A 17,172-nucleotide genomic window follows, 5' to 3' on the forward strand; every position below is an offset into this window, starting at 1 on the left:
AATTTCTGCAACATCCTAACCGACAGGAGCTGTTACCACCTGTGTACGGGGGAGGAAGGAACGGCTTTGGGGTAGTTGCGTGGCTTGCCCTGAGTTCTGTAGCTAGTGGCGAAGCGAGCACTCCAAGAGGGGCCCGCAGCCTTTTAACTCTGCCGGGTTATTGTCGGATTACGCGGTCTACACCTGTCATGGGCCTCGCTCGCAGCAGGAAAGGGAGTAAAGAAGGACCACAGGGTGACCAGGTGTCTTTTCTCCATTCGGACCGTTGGCCCGGGGCGAGGAGAGAGCACTGCGCGCGCGCGCGCGGAGAGCTTTGCGCCTTGAAGAGGACAACCTTCCTTCTCCAGGGATCGCGATCGCGGAGGGAGCAGGGCTATGGGGCAACGACTCCCCTGGAGCTGCAGGGGGTGGCAGAGAATCTAGGGTCCGGGAATGGACACTGGGAAAAAGTAGGGTGGTGACAGCGCGGCTGCCCCCGGAGCCGCCTGGGGAGGAAACAAGCCTGCGCTTGCGGAGTGTCCACGCGGTGGATGTGCGGCGCTTTCATTCAAACTTTGGGGAGTCTTTGGTTCTGGCGTCAGCGAAGATGTGACCAATCAGAGTCCGGGAACTAGAATAAATTATGCAAATCACCATCTGGCGATGGATCAGATGACTCCCAATACTTTTAAAAAGTACCTCGCCGGGAGCTCGCTGGGTGACAGTGGCGAGCCCTGGCTTCCTGGGCAGGCGGCACGAGAGAGGGCAGATCTGGTTCTGGTTCAAGCCCCTTCACATTCCCCCCACCACCCCGCGGCTGAGTTTAGCTGAGTTTTCATCTTCCACCTTCTCCACCTTCAGCTAAGGCCACCGTTCTCTCTGGTGGAGAGAGGGCTTCCCACTGGGGGTCTTACAGTCTTGGACCGCTGGAAACTTCGAGAGGTGTTTTTTGTCTTTTTGAAAGTCCCATTTTGGAGAAGGGGGTGCGGGGAGGTGGTAAGGATGAGAAACACCGTTCTTCAGCTCTGCCTGTGGAGCGCCTATTGTGGCTTTGCCACGGGAGACCCCACACCCCTTGGCCCAGAGGGACGGCTGCAAGGTAACGTGGACTTATTTTATTACCACCCTCGGAACTTCTTTTCTGGGCCAGGTGCCCTCTCTCTTGCCCACCCTTCTTCCTCGACCCTGCAGCATCCTCCTTGCTTTCCGCCTGCGCTGTCCACTCTCTCCTCCTAATTAGTCTTGCAGTTCACTTGTTCCTCGGCGCTTCTGACCAGGGCATCCCAGAGCCGGCCGGCTGCCGGGTGCGCTCGCCCGCGCTCGGTCCGGCTCCACCCCTTTGCCGTTAATATGCACTCTTATCGATGCTGTCCAGTCAGCAGAGTTGGCTGCCAGCAGCTCTTTAACCTTGCCCTCTTTGAACCTGCGGGTTTTCGAGGCAAGAAGGTTGTTAGAAAGAGCTCTGTCATCTGGCGCTCTTCTTTTTAATCTCGGCTAGATGCTTTGAAATTTAAGGTGCCAGCGTAGCTGGCTCTGGTTTGAGGAGGGCTTTCGGGGAGGATTTGGTGGGCAATTTGTGCAGAGAACCCCAGGCTGCCAGCCTACTCTTCCTCCTCCCCAACAGTCTTTCCAGCCTTTGCTCCTCCTCTTGCTACCTGTCTTCCTTCCATCTGCCAGCTTTTCTTTTTCAGTCTCTTCTATTGGAGGAAGCATGCCCTGGAGGAGCAAGGGTAGGGTCACCCCACAGGAGTACCAGGTCAATTGGTTAAGCAGAGGAGAGTGGGGAACCCCTGAACCATATCCTATTAGCTCATCTTCTACTATCCTGTTGTTCAATTCAGTTCAGTTCAGTTGCTCAGTTGTGTCTGACTCTTTGCGACTCAATGAACTGAAGATTGGGTCAAATGATGTTGGTCCAAGTTGCTTATGTATGAGCAGCAGGGTTAATCTGAATGAATGGAAAAATTACTTAACACATTCCCAACTCTAGTATAATTGAACCAGAGTAGGTTTCATCTCTAGTTCCTCTCCTGTAAAATGCTAACATTCCTTTCAACTTCTATGTTCTGTGATTCTAAGTATTTGGGGGTTATTTCCTTCATTCAAAGAAGTCTTTATTTGCCAGGAACCCTTCTAGGAGTGGGGCTTCCCAGGTGGCACAGTGGTAAAGAATCTCCCTGCCAATGCAGGAGCCACAGGAGACATGGGTACCATCCTGGATCAGGAAGATCCCCTGGAGGAGGAAATGACAATCCACTCCAATATTCTTGCCTGGAAAACCCCATGGACAGAGGAGCCTGGTGGGCTACAGTCCATGGGATCCCAAAGAGTCGGACATAACTGAGCACCTGAGCACACAGGCTTTTAGGAGGATATAGCAGTGAACAAAACAGGTGTAAGTCCATACCCCCAGGGATCTTGCATTTCAGTGATGAGAAGACAGCCAGTCAACTACTTAAAACATAGAAATAGTGCTCAGTGTCATGGAGCAAAATAAAGGAGAGGCAGAAGGTACAGAGGGCTGGAGGGAGAAGGTGGTGTAGCGTTAGTCTGTGACCAGACTTTCCTCACTGAGGAGTTGACTTCTGAGCAAGGAACTGGAGGAGAGGAGAGGAGAGGATGAGCTTGGGGACATCGGATGAAGAACAATTATGAAGTCCCAGAGGCAGAAGTGATGTGGGCTGGAAGTAGTAGAAATGAGCTAGAGAACTGTGGGGTCAGAGAGAGCCAGGTGCTAAAGTGAACCTTTTGTGTTCACTTTATGTGGGTTTATCCACAAGTCAGTGCTGGGAAGCCAGCAGACCCTCTTTGCCTTTTCCCTAGACTTCCCATCTGGTCTCTATGAGTGGCTATCTGGGTGGAAACTGGGAGATTTTGAATGAATTATGTCCATGGTTCAAATTTCTGCCAGTTGGGGCTTTTGTTCATTAATGACAGAGTTCTGCTCATGTGTATTTAGTTGCATTTTCTGGAACTTTATCCTTTTTACATCTGGTACATTGTCCTCCCCCTTGGCCTCTTCACCACCAACCCCTCTACCACTCTAGTCTCTCTTTCCATGACTCCATTTGTTTGTGTTTTTTTTCTTTCTTTTTAACTCTGGGATAATTAAGCTCCTGGTATGGTCATTTGGTCCATTTTCCCTTGATTTCTGGGTGACTGGACAGTTTGTCTAATTTCCTAGCCTGTTATCAGGGGCGGTATCCTAGATGATTAGAACAGGGCTGCTGCTGCTGCTAAGTTGCTTCAGTCGTATCCAACTCTGTGCGACCCCGTAGATGGCAGCCCACCAGGCTTCTCTGTCCCTGGGATTTTCCAGGCAAGAACACTGGAGTGGGTTGCTCCTCCAAGGGATCTTCTTGACCCTGGGATCGAACCCTTATCTTCTACATTGGCTGGTGAGCTCTTTACAATTAGTGCCACCTGGGAAGCCCTAATGATGACAATCAGATCAGATCAGATCAGATCAGTCACTCAGTTGTGTCTGACTCTTTGCGACCCCATGAATCGCAGCACGCCAGGCCTCCCTGTCCATCACCAACTCCCGGAGTTCACTCAGACTCACGTCCATCGAGTCAGTGATGCCATCCAGCCATCTCATCCTCTGTCATCCCCTTCTCCTCCTGCCCCCAATCCCTCCCAGCATCAGAGTATTTTCCAATGAGTCAACTCTTCACATGAGGTGGCCAAAGTACTGGAGTTTCAGCTTTAGCATCATTCCTTCCAAAGAAATCCCAGGGCTGATCTCCTTTAGAATGGACTGGTTGGATCTCCTTGCAGTCCAAAGGACTCTCAAGAGTCTTCTCCAACACCACAGTTCAAAAGCATCAGTTCTTCGGTGCTCAGCCTTCTTCACAGTCCAACACTCACATCCATACATGACCACAGGAAAAACCATAGCCTTGACTAGACGAATCTTTGTTGGCAAAGTAATGTCTCTGCTTTTGAATATGCTATCTAGGTTGGTCATAACTTTCCTTTCAAGGAGTAAGCATCTTTTAATTTCATGGCTGCAGTCACCATCTGCAGTGATTTTGGAGCCCCCAAAAATAAAGTCTGACACTGTTTCCACTGTTTCCCCATCTATTTCCCATGAAGTGATGGGACCAGATGCCATGATCTTCGTCTTCTGAATGTTGAGCTTTAAGCCAACTTTTTCACTCTCCTCTTTCACTTTCATCAAGAGGCTTTTGAGTTCCTCTTCACTTTCTGCCATAAGGGTGGTGTCATCTGCATATCTGAGGTTATTGATATTTCTCCTGGCAATCTTGATTCCAGTTTGTGTTTCTTCCAATCCAGCTTTTCTCATGATGTACTCTGCATATAGGTTAAATAAGCAGGGTGACAATATACAGCCTTGACGAACTCCTTTTCCTATTTGGAACCAGTCTGTTGTTCCATGTCCAGTTCTAACTGTTGCTTCCTGACCTGCATACAGATTTCTCAAGAGGCAGGTCAGGTGGTCTGATATTCCCATCTCTTTCAGAATTTTCCACAGTTTATTGTGATCCACACAGTCAAAGGCTTTGGCATAGTCAAGAAAGCAGAAATAAATGTTTTTCTGGAACTCTCTTGCTTTTTCAATGATCCTGCAGATGTTTGCAATTTGATCTCTGGTTCCTCTGCCTTTTCTAAAACCAGCTTGAACATCACGAAGTTCACGGTTCACATATTGCTGAAGCCTGGCTTGGAGAATTTTGAGCATTACTTTACTAGCGTGTGAGATGAGTGCAATTGTGCGGTAGTTTGAGCATTCTTTGGCATTGCCTTTCTTAGGGATTGGAATGAAAACTGACCTTTTCCAGTCCTGTGGCCACTGCTGAGTTTTCCAAATTTGCAATACCTAGTGTTAAAAGGTCTTGGGACCATCAGTAACATGGGCTGTATTTTGAAGTAGGGCCATCTCCTAGATAGTGCTGTGTGTGTGTGTACACGGTGGAGCTGAAAGGAGAGGATTTGCTGCTCTTACGAGCATCTCTATGGCTTCGATAATTTATTTAATAAGGTAAAAAAGTGTCTGGCACCTGTCTGGTACTGCAGGAAGCACTGAGGGTGCATGAGGTGTTTGGGGTAAGTGCCAGAATTGACATGGGAGCAGTAGGGAAGCCCAGTGTTTAAAAGGTCAAAGTTCCTTACCTCCAATTCCAAAATCTTTCAAAACTGAAAAATTTGACTGGTAACTTGTTTGGTAGCAAGACCTGGCATTATCTAACCTGAATTCTTACACAATTGGCATCCAAAAGTGACCTGAACCAACAAGATGGTCTTTAAAATCTTTTTCTTTTTCTTCACCCTTGAGTATGAGTAGTCATGTATTTCCTTACAGAAATGTTATTGGTGTGTTTGATGAATGAGGAATGCCCCAAACCGTGTGTGTATATATATAGTGTGTGTGTGTCTCTCTCTCTCTATATATATATACACATCATAATACCTGTTTAAAATCTGAAAATTTCTGAATTCTGAAATACAAGTCTGTGTGAAATTGTAGTTGCCCAGTCATGTCTGCCTCTTTGAGACCCCATGGACTGTAGCCCACCAGGCTCCTCTGTCCATGAGATTTTCCAAGCAAGAGTACTGGAAAGGGTTGCCATTTCCTTCTCCAGGAATGCAAGTGGTCCCAAGCATTTCAAGAGAAGACTTGAGGACCCGTTCTCTGAAATTAGTAACTTGAGGGAAGGAAAGAGAGCTCATTTGGATTAGAAAGAAGGAAGAAAGGTAAGGGAGACTTATTTACTTCAGATTCACAGTCATTGATGTGTGTGTTTGTGTGTGTTAGTCACTCAGTCCTGTCCGACTCTTTGTGACCCCGTTGACCATAACCTGCCAGGCTCCTCCTCCATGGGATTCTCCAGGCAAGAATGCTGGAGTGGGTTGCCATGCCCTCCTCCAGAGGCGTTTCTCAACCCAGAGATGGAACCCTGGTCTCCTGCATTGTGGAGACCCTCTGGGCCACAGTAGGAAGCCCTAGAGTAGTTGATACAAGTGACTAATTAACACTTAAATATTGGTGAGGTGTGCCTTTGCAACTCTTCTGTGAGATGAGATGGAAACATTCAGCAGATGTAAAAGCTGAAACCCAGAGGGGTTAAGTAATTTGCTCAAGAGTGAAGTAGAACTGGACCCCAGATCTCTCACCACCCAGGCCTGCTAGTTATCCGTACGCTCTGTCCTTTCTCCCCAGGTGAGTTCGACAAATCCAGGGTGGTACCGACTGCTGCCAAACCCCCTGTGAGATTTAACCTCCGCACCTCAGAGGACCCAGAGGATGAAGGATGCGATCTCTCCCTTGGCCACAGCCAGCCCTTAGAGGACTGTGGCTTCAACGTGACAGCCAAAACCTTTTTCATCATTCACGGATGGACGGTGAGCCCGGGGGGAGGTAGCTTTCCAGCTCTACATGGGATTTGGTCTCCTTTGTTTTGGTCAATTAAAAAGCATACTGGTGCTTCCAGATTCCGCTCTTTCTCCCCCTCTTTTCTTGTGGGCTGCTTGTATTTCAGACAGCTGTGAAGAATGTAACGGGCACTTCGCTGAGGGGGCAATCTGGACTCCAGCAGGGTGGCATTTAATGCTGGCACGCAGTGGGCTTTCAGAAAGTGGCTCTCCTGAGGGCAGTAGCCCAGCTCCACTGGCTCTTAAGGGACCCTCTAATTACACTTAATTACATTGGTCAACCACTGCCTCACGGGGGCCATCCCTTTGCGAGAGCTCAGCTGAACTGAAGCAAGTCGACTGGCTCAGAGAGTCTGTGATGAGCCAGCTGGCCCGGCTGGCCAGCCCTGGTTGGCACGGTGCCCTCCTGTTTGCATAGAGATGGTTCCATTTAAAGGCACTGGAGTCTTTCTATGCCCTCGCTGAGCCATTCACATCGAAAAGCCCATAACAAACTTGAACAAAAAAAGGGCTTTAATGCTCGGCCTCAGAAGCTTTGGACCAGCGAGGGATTTATCCATTCATCTAATGGCAGCCTGTAGGAAAATGGCACTGTTAAGTGAGCAGGTTTCTGCCTGGGCTAATTGGGAGGGGACGTTCCTCCCCTTAATGATGAGAAATTCATACCCGTTACATGCTTGCTGGGTCTTTAGGTCTATTACCAACTGTTGGGGTCAGGCCTGGCTAGGGGGTGTTATACAGGCACCTATGTACCGAATGCAATGGAAGGGATCATTAAGGGCCTGTCTGCCCATCCTCACCTCACAGCCTATGATTAGAATCATGCGTTTGGATCTTTTAAAGGCCCCCCCCCCGTCAAAATGCAAATACAAACTGCCTGCAACTGACGAATGCATTCCAGAAAGTTCTTTTGTAATCTGTTTGGAACTTGGAACAGCAGTTTCCCTTAGAAGCAAGATTGTAAATGGCCTTTGGGTTCCCAGGCCAGGCACAGGAAATCTATTTATCTAATAATGCACTCATGGATAGGTTTACAACTGGACCTAGTCACCATTTACACTTTGTTTCTGTGGGAAAATGTGCTCTGAGTTCTAATTTGGGATTCCAGCAACAGATCTTCCCTCCTCTAAGGTCAAGAGGGATGGCAGAGATGGGTTGTGGGAAGGGGTCATTTGTTAACTCGGCATTTGCCTAAGAGACAGAATCTCTTTGCATCTCTGAGAAAGAAACCAATTCTCCAGGACAACCCTTCTCAGCTGCTTTTGAATGCTGGACCAGGTCACTTACTTGCCTGACTGTGACAGGGCTAACCTCAGGTCGGCATGGCCACCAGCATGTATCTCCTAGCAGCCCTATTGGTCAGTGGGGCAGCAACACAGGACACCAGCTCGGACATTTTCGATGGGAAAAACTGGAGACGTCATCAAGGGCAATGGAAGACACTCACCCACATAGCAATCCTGACTGTGGCTGGCCCCGCTCATGGGCAAGTGTTGGCCTGGGGGACCAATGTGAATGTTCCATGGCTGTGGGAGAGGGTCACGGAACTGAAATCCATATTCACTGGTGTTTTTCAAACCCAGAAAAAGATTTTTTTTTTAAAGTCCTGTTTTCTCTGCAGATGAGTGGCATGTTTGAAAACTGGCTGTACAAACTGGTGTCAGCCCTGCAGACAAGAGAGAAAGGAGCCAACGTCGTGGTGGTGGACTGGCTCCCACTGGCTCACCAGCTTTACGTAGATGCGGTCAATAACACAAGGGGTGTGGGTCACAGCATCGCACAGATGCTCGACTGGCTTCAGGTAACAATGGGACTGAAGGGAATCATCTCCTTTTCTGAGAAGGATCTTGAATCCGAACCCTTTTAGGAAACAAAGATCAGATTATTACAGTGAACCGAGAATATCTTTAAGAATCAAATTTTTACTGAATTAAGTATCGCTTAAAATATTTTGGAAGCTGGAACTTTTAGAAAGCTTTCTAATTATTGATTCATTTCTGGATTTTTCCTGTTACTTTACTTGCAGGAAGAAAATTTGCCATCTGGGTCATTACTTGCTGATGCCTTCAGAAGCTTGTAATCTTTAAAACATTTTTAAAAATTAATTAATTTCGGCTGTGCTGGGTCTTCATCGCTGCACGCGCTTTCTCTAGTTGCAGAGAGCGGGGGCCAGTCTCCAGTTGCGGTGCACAGGCTTCTTATTGTGGTGGCTTCTCCTGTGAGGGCTTCCCTGATGGCTCTGTGGTAAAGAGTCTGCCTGCGAGGCAGCAGATGTGGGTTCGATCCCTGGGTGGGGAAGATCCCTCTGAGGAAGAAATGTCTACCCACTCCAGTTTTATCGCCTGGGAAATCCCATGGACAGAGTGTCAGGTTTCAGCAGTTGCAGCACATGGGCTCAGTAGCTGCAGTTCCCAGACTCTAGAGCACAGGCTCAATAGTTGTGGCACATGGGTTTAGTGACTCCGAGGCATGCGGGATCTTCCCAGATCAGGGATGGAACCTGGGTCTCCTGCATTGGCAGGTGGAATCTTTACCATTGAGCCACCAGGGAAGCCCCAAAGCATGTAATCTTAAATACCTACTGATGTCTGCTCTTATTCTGAAGGGTGGCTGGGCTGAGGGTGGGGAGGGTTGGTTCAAACAAATGCAGCCTAATGCCTTGCATAAAACATATGTGGAAAACAGATCTTGAGGTCTTACATTTACTTTTATAGGTTAATGATTTGCCCAGGCTCAGTGGACTTAATGGGAGGCAGGGGTACACTGGCAAAGTGACTCAATTATCTGGGCAATTCTAACCTGGCCTTCCTTTAGAAGCCCATAAATCTGATGAATTGTGGTAAAATTCTGGTCAGGATTCTCACATAGTCCTCAGTCCTCTGCCTAGGTTGCTTAGTTGAGCTTGGTTCCTGAGCCATGGGGTCAAATCCGCCCTCACCCTCATCACCGAGTACCTTCCCTATCAAGGTCTGATGCTTCGACTCTGGGATCCCAGACAGGCTGGCGACGAGGAGATGGGCAGCTCCTGGGCCTAAGAGAATGGGCAGGGAGCACCCTGCTGCAGACCGTGTCTGGCACTTGGTCTCCAGTGCGTCTGGTGGCTTTGACCTCTGCACTGCTACCCCTCCCCACCTCAGACACTGCTAGAAACGTGTAGGGGAAGGGCTCTCATGGCTCAGTTGGTAAAGAATCTGCCTGCAGTGCAGGAGACCCCAGTTTGATTCCTGGGTTGGGAAGATCTGATGGAGAAGTGATAGGCTACTCAATCCCGTATTCTTGGGCTTCCCTTGTGGCTCAGCTGTTAATCCGCCTGCAATGTGGGAGACCTGGGTTTGATCCCTGGGTTGTTAAGATCCCCTGGAGAAGGGAAAGGCTACCGACTCCAGTATTCTGGCCTGGAGAATTCCATGGACTGTATAGGCCATGGGGTCACAAAGAGTCTGACACGACTGAGCGACTATCACTTTCACTTTCAGGTATGCAGCTTCTAGTCACAATCTGCACCCTGTCCCCGTTGCGGGGTGACTGAAGTGCCACCAAGCCCTTTCCACCTCCCCTTTCCTGGCTGTGTCCCATCCATGCTGCCCTGCCAGCACTACCAGCCACCTCTGGGCTCCCTGTCCCCTCCCTGACATGACTGACTGGTTGAATTGCTGTCCACCTGTGGGCTCAGGACCACGCTCCTCACTCCTTCCCTTCTGTGACTTCCTGCAGGGTAAGGAGGACTTTTCTCTCGGGAATGTTCACTTGATTGGCTACAGCCTCGGAGCTCACGTGGCTGGGTACGCGGGCAACTTCGTGAAAGGCACGGTGGGCAGAATCACGGGTAAGCGTGGCTCCTTCTCTCAGGGCTGCTCCCGGGGCTCCCTCTCAGAGCCCTTGGAAAACAGAACTTGTGCAGGACTTCAATATATGAAGCAGATGGAAGGATGTTCTGGTTAAAGCTGGGTATCTGTGGTTAGTGTTAAGTTTGTTATTTGAGCCTCCTCCTTCTCGGGAGGAATCTCTGGGTCCCCGAGCACCAGGGAGCATTCTTGGAAAACCACTGGTTTAGTGCAAAAGGTGAGGAAGCACCCAGACAGCTAAAGAGACTCAAGGGCAGCCCTGGGGTAAAGCCTGCCTGCAAGCTTCTGGCGCTCACTTTCAGTCTCTGCTGTCATGCTCCAGGAGCTCAAGGGAAGGAATGAGTAGTGTGGGTTGTGGTTTGAATTCTTCTCCGACTTCTATTTCATTCACCAACAGCCTCTTTCCAGTATTTGATTGGTGTTACTTATTAGTGATAAGGACCTGTTTAAAATGTGTGGTTAAACTTTGTCCTTAAAGAGACCTTTCTGATAGTGGTACCCAGGTTGGCAATAGAAAGTTGAATTTTCCATCTTATTGATTTTTTTTTTAAAGTGAAAGTGAGTTTATTTAGAGAGAGATACACACTCCATAGGCAGAATTGGTAATCTTCTGATGTGAGAAGTTTGATTGAGATATTTACATCATCTAGTGATTGGAGAAGGCAATGGCACCCCGCTCCAGTACTTTTGCCTGGAAGATCCCATGGACGGAGGAGCCTGGAAGGCTGCAGTCCATGGGGTCGATGAGGGTCGGACACGACTGAGCGACTTCACTTTCACTTTTCACTTTCATGCATTGGAGAAGGAAATGGCAACCCACTCCAGTGTTCTTGCCTGGAGAATCCCAGGGATGCGGGAGCCTGGTGGGCTGCCGTCTATGGGGTTGCACAGAGTCGGACACGACTGAAGTGACTTAGCAGTAGCAGTAGTGATTGGGAAAAGTGGGAAGGACTCTTTCCCATTCAGGGGCCCCTGAAACAAACACAGAACTTCCTCTAGGAGAAAGTCAGAGGCAAATTTGTTGCCCTGAATTTTTGTCCTCCTGCCAGCATTCTTTTGCTAATTTTCCCTCCCTGCTTTGCGCACACCTCCAACACGTTAAGGGCCCAACTGGTCACCTAGAAGGAAAGAGTTAATCGTTTCCTTCCTGGTAATGTGTATTCATTTTGAAACAGGACTCAGGTAGAAGGGAGTCCTTAGCTAAAGAAAGTTGAGTAAAGGTAGAGTTTCAACAAGCCAGCGGGGTAGATTTGAAACTATATAGAGGGACTTCCCTGGTGGTCCAGCGGCTAAGACTGTACCCCATGCAGGGGGCATGGGTCCGATCCCTGGTCAGGGAACCAGATCCTGCATGCTGCAACGAAGACCCGGTGCAGTCACATTTGTGAGGTTTAGTTGCCCTCCTCAAATCATTGTCCCCGGGCTTAAGTCTAATAAGTGCGCGCGTGTGCGTGCCCGCACACACACACACACACACACTCCTTTCGATCCAACTGTTTGATTCAGCATAACTTGGGAGCTTCACTTTTGTTTATCAAGTCAGCAGGGCCTGCACTGTCCAACGGGCAGTGTGGCCACACGTGACTACTCAGTAACCCCTGGCTGGAGCAAAGCCCATGGGCCTCGAGTGTCTCTGGGTTCTATTGTCTGCGCTCCTCCTCCTCGCCCCCAGGAGAGGCCGGGTGTTGTGGAGCTGGGCCGGCTGTGCGCAAAGGCAGCATACACAGTCCCTTCCAGGGCGCCAGGGCCAGTGTCCTTGGCAACGGAGACAGACGGCAGATCCTCCCTCTCCCTGTCTCTGAATCTGAAGTGGGATGGGGCTCGTTGGAGCCTTCCGGTTCCTTCCCGCTGCCTGTCTGGGTGGGAGCTGCTGAGATGCGGGCTTCTTGGGCAGAATGCTGATCAGTGCTCTGGGCCGTCTGCGGGGAGCGTGGGGGCCAGCTTGTCCAGAGCGCGGCCCCTTCTCTGTAGACTCTCCGCGGAGCGGGGCCCCGGGGCGAACATGACAAGAAGGAGTAGCCTCTGTCCAGTTGCCAGGCAGCACCTCAGGGGCGTTTGGCTGACCTGACGCATGTTGCTGTGCATGTCTGATGGGGGAGGCCTGTGCCCTCTCCTCACCCCTCAGACTTCCCATGGGCCTGGGAACTGGGCGGTCCTGACTGGCAAGAGGACCAGAGACGGCAGCTTGTATGGTGTCCAGAGGCCAGGGAGGCCACTGCGCAGAGGCCAGTAGGGGTCCTTAGCCTGGGCCTGCAGGGGGTACCTGAACCCCAGTCTTGCTTGGATCAGAGATCTGTGGACTTGGGGTCTGCTGGAGTTTTACCCTCTTAGGCTTCTGAGGGAATTCCCTGATCCACTAGGGAAGGGGTCATATGTTTCTAATTGTACTTACATTTCGTTACTTATAAAGAAAGAAGCAAGCAGATTTGTTCATTCAAGAACTAAGTGTCCACCCTGCAGGCTGCGGGCTAGATAGACCTAATGTCAAGTACTCAGTGTGTGACCGGTACTTTGTGCCATCTGTAAGCACACAGCATCCAGGCCAAAGAATTCTCTGGGCTTCATTTTACAGATGGAAACTAGGACTCAGGGCTTAAATCACAGGCCCAGTATTTAACACCCTGATAGCAGAGCTGGGTCCAGACCCAGGCCGTTGGACCTGCACCTCACCACTGGGCCATGCTGCTGGCCTCCTGCTGGGAGGGAAATAGGAGCTGTGACAGTTTCCTGCCAGGCCAGGAGGCAGAGGCTTTCCTGGGTGTTGTGTGTGTGCACAAGAGTGTGTGTGCATACGCATGCAGGTGTGTATTCCATTTGCTGGACAGGACACCTTTGGGGGAGTCTGACTGAATGGAAGGAGGGGTGCTTCTCCATCCTCTGTTTCCGGACTGGATGCATTCACCCTCTCCTTCCTAGTTAAGTAAATTGTGCAAATTTCCCGTGGGGTTTGTGGGCCTTGGCTACGTGTCAGGCAGGGTCAGCCTGGGGAGGCGAAGGCTCAGCCTGCCAGCCAGCCGGCCTTTCGAGAAGCCCTGTCAGCCAGCGGCATTCCTCCGGCCCAGCTTGGTTTCCATGGCGCTGACTGTCTGGTGGAGACTTTTGTTCACTGATGCAAGAGCTCCCCTCTTATTGGCTGCAAAGCAAAATGCTTCTCTTCTTTCTTTTTTTCTTCAGGGCACATGGTGAGAGGCAGGGAGAGGCCACCTGTGTCAGTACGGGGTCCGCTCAGTTGCTAAAAAGAGTCATCGAGGGCTTCTCAGGGAGGCCACTGCTTTTGTGCTGTCTTTCTTTTAGGTCCTGCGCTAGAGGGGAGCCCCCAGGCAGCCTGGGCTCTCTTTCTGCCTCTGTCATTCATTCATTTTTCTAAACTTCTCTTGGAAACTATGTAGAGTTTCAGTTATTACCAGTTCTCATGAGTAGTGAGTTCCACAGGTTTGCTATCCACTCTGAACAACAGCTCTGCCTTTCGTTTCTCCTAAAATCACCCTCCACAAACCTCACTACGTCTTCCCGGTTCCAGTGCGCTGGGGTCTGGGGAACAGGGTTCTATTACCCATCTCCTACTTTCACAGCTCTATTCTCGGTCGTTTTCCTCCCTACCTTGCTCTTTCTAGATCCAGGCGTCTGAGCCTCAGCACTGTTCACGTTTGGGGCCAGACAGCGCTTGTGTGGGAGCTGACCTGTGTATTGTAGGATGTTTATCGGCATCCTTGGCCTCTACTCACTAGATGCCAGCAGCTTCTTCTTGCCCTTTTCTCAACTGTGACAACCAAAGATGCCTCCAGACATGGCCAGATGTTGCCAGGGGTCCCCTTGGGAGCAAAACCCCTCCCAGTTGAGCACCATTGTTCTAGACTAAACAAACCTTTCCCAATGGCACACAATCTTTTCTTCGCTTTCTCTAGGTCCTCTCTCTCTCTCTCTGTGTATAGGGCAAACAAAGAACCTTCTAGGCTGGGATGAATTCAGCTCCCATAATTACTTGGTAAGAGTAGCTAGTGTTTACACTGACAAGCACTTACTCTCTTAATATCGCACATGAACTATGTGAATTAAGACATTCAGATTTCATTTTCTAGATAGTACTGAAGCATGGGAGAAGTTTTTTCCCAAAATCTGGTTCACAGACCACTTAGTTTTAGGATCACCTGGGGAATAAGCCTTTCTTTCTGGTTCCACACCAGACCTACCAATCAGAATCTCTTGGAGGTCAGGGAATCTGCATTTTATGCTTTGCAAATTCTATTTTAGAATGGGTTTTATACTCATGTGCATATGTGCTAAGTCACCTCAATCATGTCTGACTCTTTGCAACCCTACACACTGTGGCCAGCCAGGCTCCTCTGTCGTCGGCACTCTCCAGGCAAGAATACTGGAGTGGGTTGCTGTGCCCTCCTCCAGGAGATCTTCCCAACCCAGGGATTGAACCCATGTCTCTTACATCTCCTGCATTGGCATAGCACCACCTGGGAAACCCTTTATAGTCATGTAGTTCCCAGATATTATAAAAGATGGTGAAATTGTCTCTGTTGTTGCCACTATCTTCATGGTTACCTGCCCTACTCTCTCTCCCAACACACATACACACAGGAAATCTGGGACTTGTGTGTCCTTCCAGAGTTTTTCATAGTTACACAGTGGAACCTGAACTTGTAAGAAGCTCCCCATGGATATTTGTGCTGTTTTAAATGTGAGAACCAGGGCTCTCTGCAGTGTTGCCTGTTTGATACAGAAGGGTTGCAGGCAAAGGGTTTTCTGCTTGCGCCTGCAGAAGAGAGGAATTCTGGAAGCCTGCAGATGCTCAGTATTTCTGGTGCACCGACTCTTGCCGTTCCACTCCTGGGCCTGACTCATAACTAACAGAAGAGGAAGAGGAAGCCCAGATGCAGATGGCTCAGTCTGGGGAGACTGAGTCTTCCCTCTCGAAGATACAGGTCGCTCGGTTATTCTGTCAAACTTTGGCTAAGATCAAGGCTGTGGAAGGCTCCCAGTGGCAGAGTAAATGGGAGGAATGGCTTAGTTTCAGCCAGCCCAAGTTCTTTCTAGAACTGCTTCGGTTCCGACAGTCTGTGGTTCCTTGGATCCACATGTCGGTTGAACCTCATGACCAGTTTATTGAGTCAGGTGGAGTCTTGAGAAGAAAGCCAGCATTCCTATACAGCAGGCACCACGCCGTGCAGGCTTCCCACGGTGCGGATGTCTTCATTCTGCGCTTGCAGACTCAGCTGTCCGCTGGGTCTCAGTGCCCCTGACACGCCCGTCTTGGCCCCCCCTTCTGCTGTAGGCTTGGATCCTGCAGGGCCCTTGTTTGAAGGGGCGGACGTCCACAGGAGGCTGTCCCCTGACGACGCGGACTTCGTGGATGTCCTGCACACCTACACGCGCTCCTTTGGCTTGAGCATCGGCATTCAGATGCCCGTGGGTCACATCGACATCTACCCCAACGGGGGTGACTTCCAGCCGGGCTGTGGACTCAACGATGTCTTGGGGTCGATTGCATATGGAAGTGAGTTCCTTAGTTTTTCTTTTGACTCAAGTATTGCATCTCCTCCTGAATCAGCCTGAGCTATTATTGTTCCCAACAATATTCATTTCGTTATTCCCACTTCTCCCCACAGTGGCCCCTCAACACTGTTTATCCTATAGTTCATCATCCTGCAACAGTCTTCCTGTGGTCTCTGGTCTGCTGTCTTATGCTTTGAGGTCATAGTTATTATTGTTATTCTTTTGATAACAGAAGGAATACATTTTTGTTGGGGAAAAAAATCAAGCATTATAGAATTGCCTAAAGCAAGAAGTAAAAATACCCCCTCATTTCCCACACCCACTCTTATTTTTATTCTCCAGAGGTAGCCAATATAGATATTTTGTGTGTATCCTTCCAGGCCTTTTGCTTTGAAGATTTATTTGTGTGTGTGTGTGTGTGTGTGTGCGCGCGCGCGTGTGGTACTTTTCAAAATCACATTGTCCTGCAGCTTTGCTTTTTCAGTCCTAATATACATTGTGGATGTTCTTAGACATCAGAGTACATAGATCTATTTACCTTTTTCCTTTTTAAAGGTTGTGTAATATTCTTTAGCATGGATGCACCATAATTTAATTTTTTGTAACATTTTAAAGAAGTAAAATCGGAACTGACTACTGGCTGGATCTGTCTCCCTCCTTTTCATTCCCCCCTTTTATCCCTCTGGCCACCTCTGTCTTCTTCCTCCTTCTTCTCTTCTCTGTATAACTCCGTGAACATCTCTGAGTGGTCCAGTTGTGGAGTGCACATAAGGAAGTGACTACTGGCTACCCCACTCTCTCCACTATTGATTCCACCTCATCTCATTTGGGTCACCTCTAACTCCCACCTCCCTCTTCTCTTCTCCATATAAACGCTGTGAACCTCTCTGAGTGACCCTCACAGTAGAGAAATTTTTCATCTTTAACGTAGATGTTTTATCAATGGTGCTGTATAGAAGGAGAAGTTTTGAAACTACTGTAAAAATAAGACCGATAACTGGAAGCAGGAGGCTTAAGTCCAAACCCTGACTCCAGGGAACTCCTGACTCCAAGGAACATTAATTGACAGGAGCTCATCAAACGCCTCCATACCAACACTGAAACCAAGCACCACACAAGGGCCAACAAGTTCCAGGGCAAGACATACCAAGCAAATTCTCCAGCAACAAAGGAGCACAGCCCTGAGCTTCAAGATACAAGCTGCCCAAAGTCACCCCAAAACCATAGACATCTCATAACTCATTACTGGACATGTCATTGCACTCCAGAGAGAAGAAATACAGCTCCACCCACCAGAACACCGACACAAGCTTCCCTAACCAGGAAACCTTGACAAGCCACCTGTACAAACCCACACACAGCGAGGAAAAGCCACAATAAAGAGAACTCCACAAACTGCCAGAATATAGAAAGGACACCCCAAAATCAGCAATTTAAACAAGATGAA

The 17,172-nt window shown here is 49.2% G+C and overlaps 1 protein-coding gene across 1 annotated transcript in view; it reads left to right on the top strand.

Moving 5' to 3' along the window:
• The first annotated feature begins 695 nt into the window (after positions 1 to 695).
• The window catches only part of LIPG (lipase G, endothelial type), a 33,517-nt gene continuing 17,040 nt past the window's right edge, over positions 696 to 17,172 (top strand). The window contains exons 1-5 of the mRNA XM_002697766.6: positions 696 to 1,078; positions 6,164 to 6,345; positions 7,997 to 8,176; positions 10,090 to 10,201; positions 15,505 to 15,726. Of these exons, the coding sequence (XP_002697812.2) occupies positions 982 to 1,078; positions 6,164 to 6,345; positions 7,997 to 8,176; positions 10,090 to 10,201; positions 15,505 to 15,726 (793 nt within the window). The 5' untranslated portion in view covers positions 696 to 981. The remainder of the gene's footprint in view (positions 1,079 to 6,163; positions 6,346 to 7,996; positions 8,177 to 10,089; positions 10,202 to 15,504; positions 15,727 to 17,172) is intronic.

This window comes from Bos taurus, chromosome 24 (assembly GCF_002263795.3).
Source record: "Bos taurus isolate L1 Dominette 01449 registration number 42190680 breed Hereford chromosome 24, ARS-UCD2.0, whole genome shotgun sequence".
NCBI classification, from domain to species: domain Eukaryota; kingdom Metazoa; phylum Chordata; class Mammalia; order Artiodactyla; family Bovidae; genus Bos; species Bos taurus.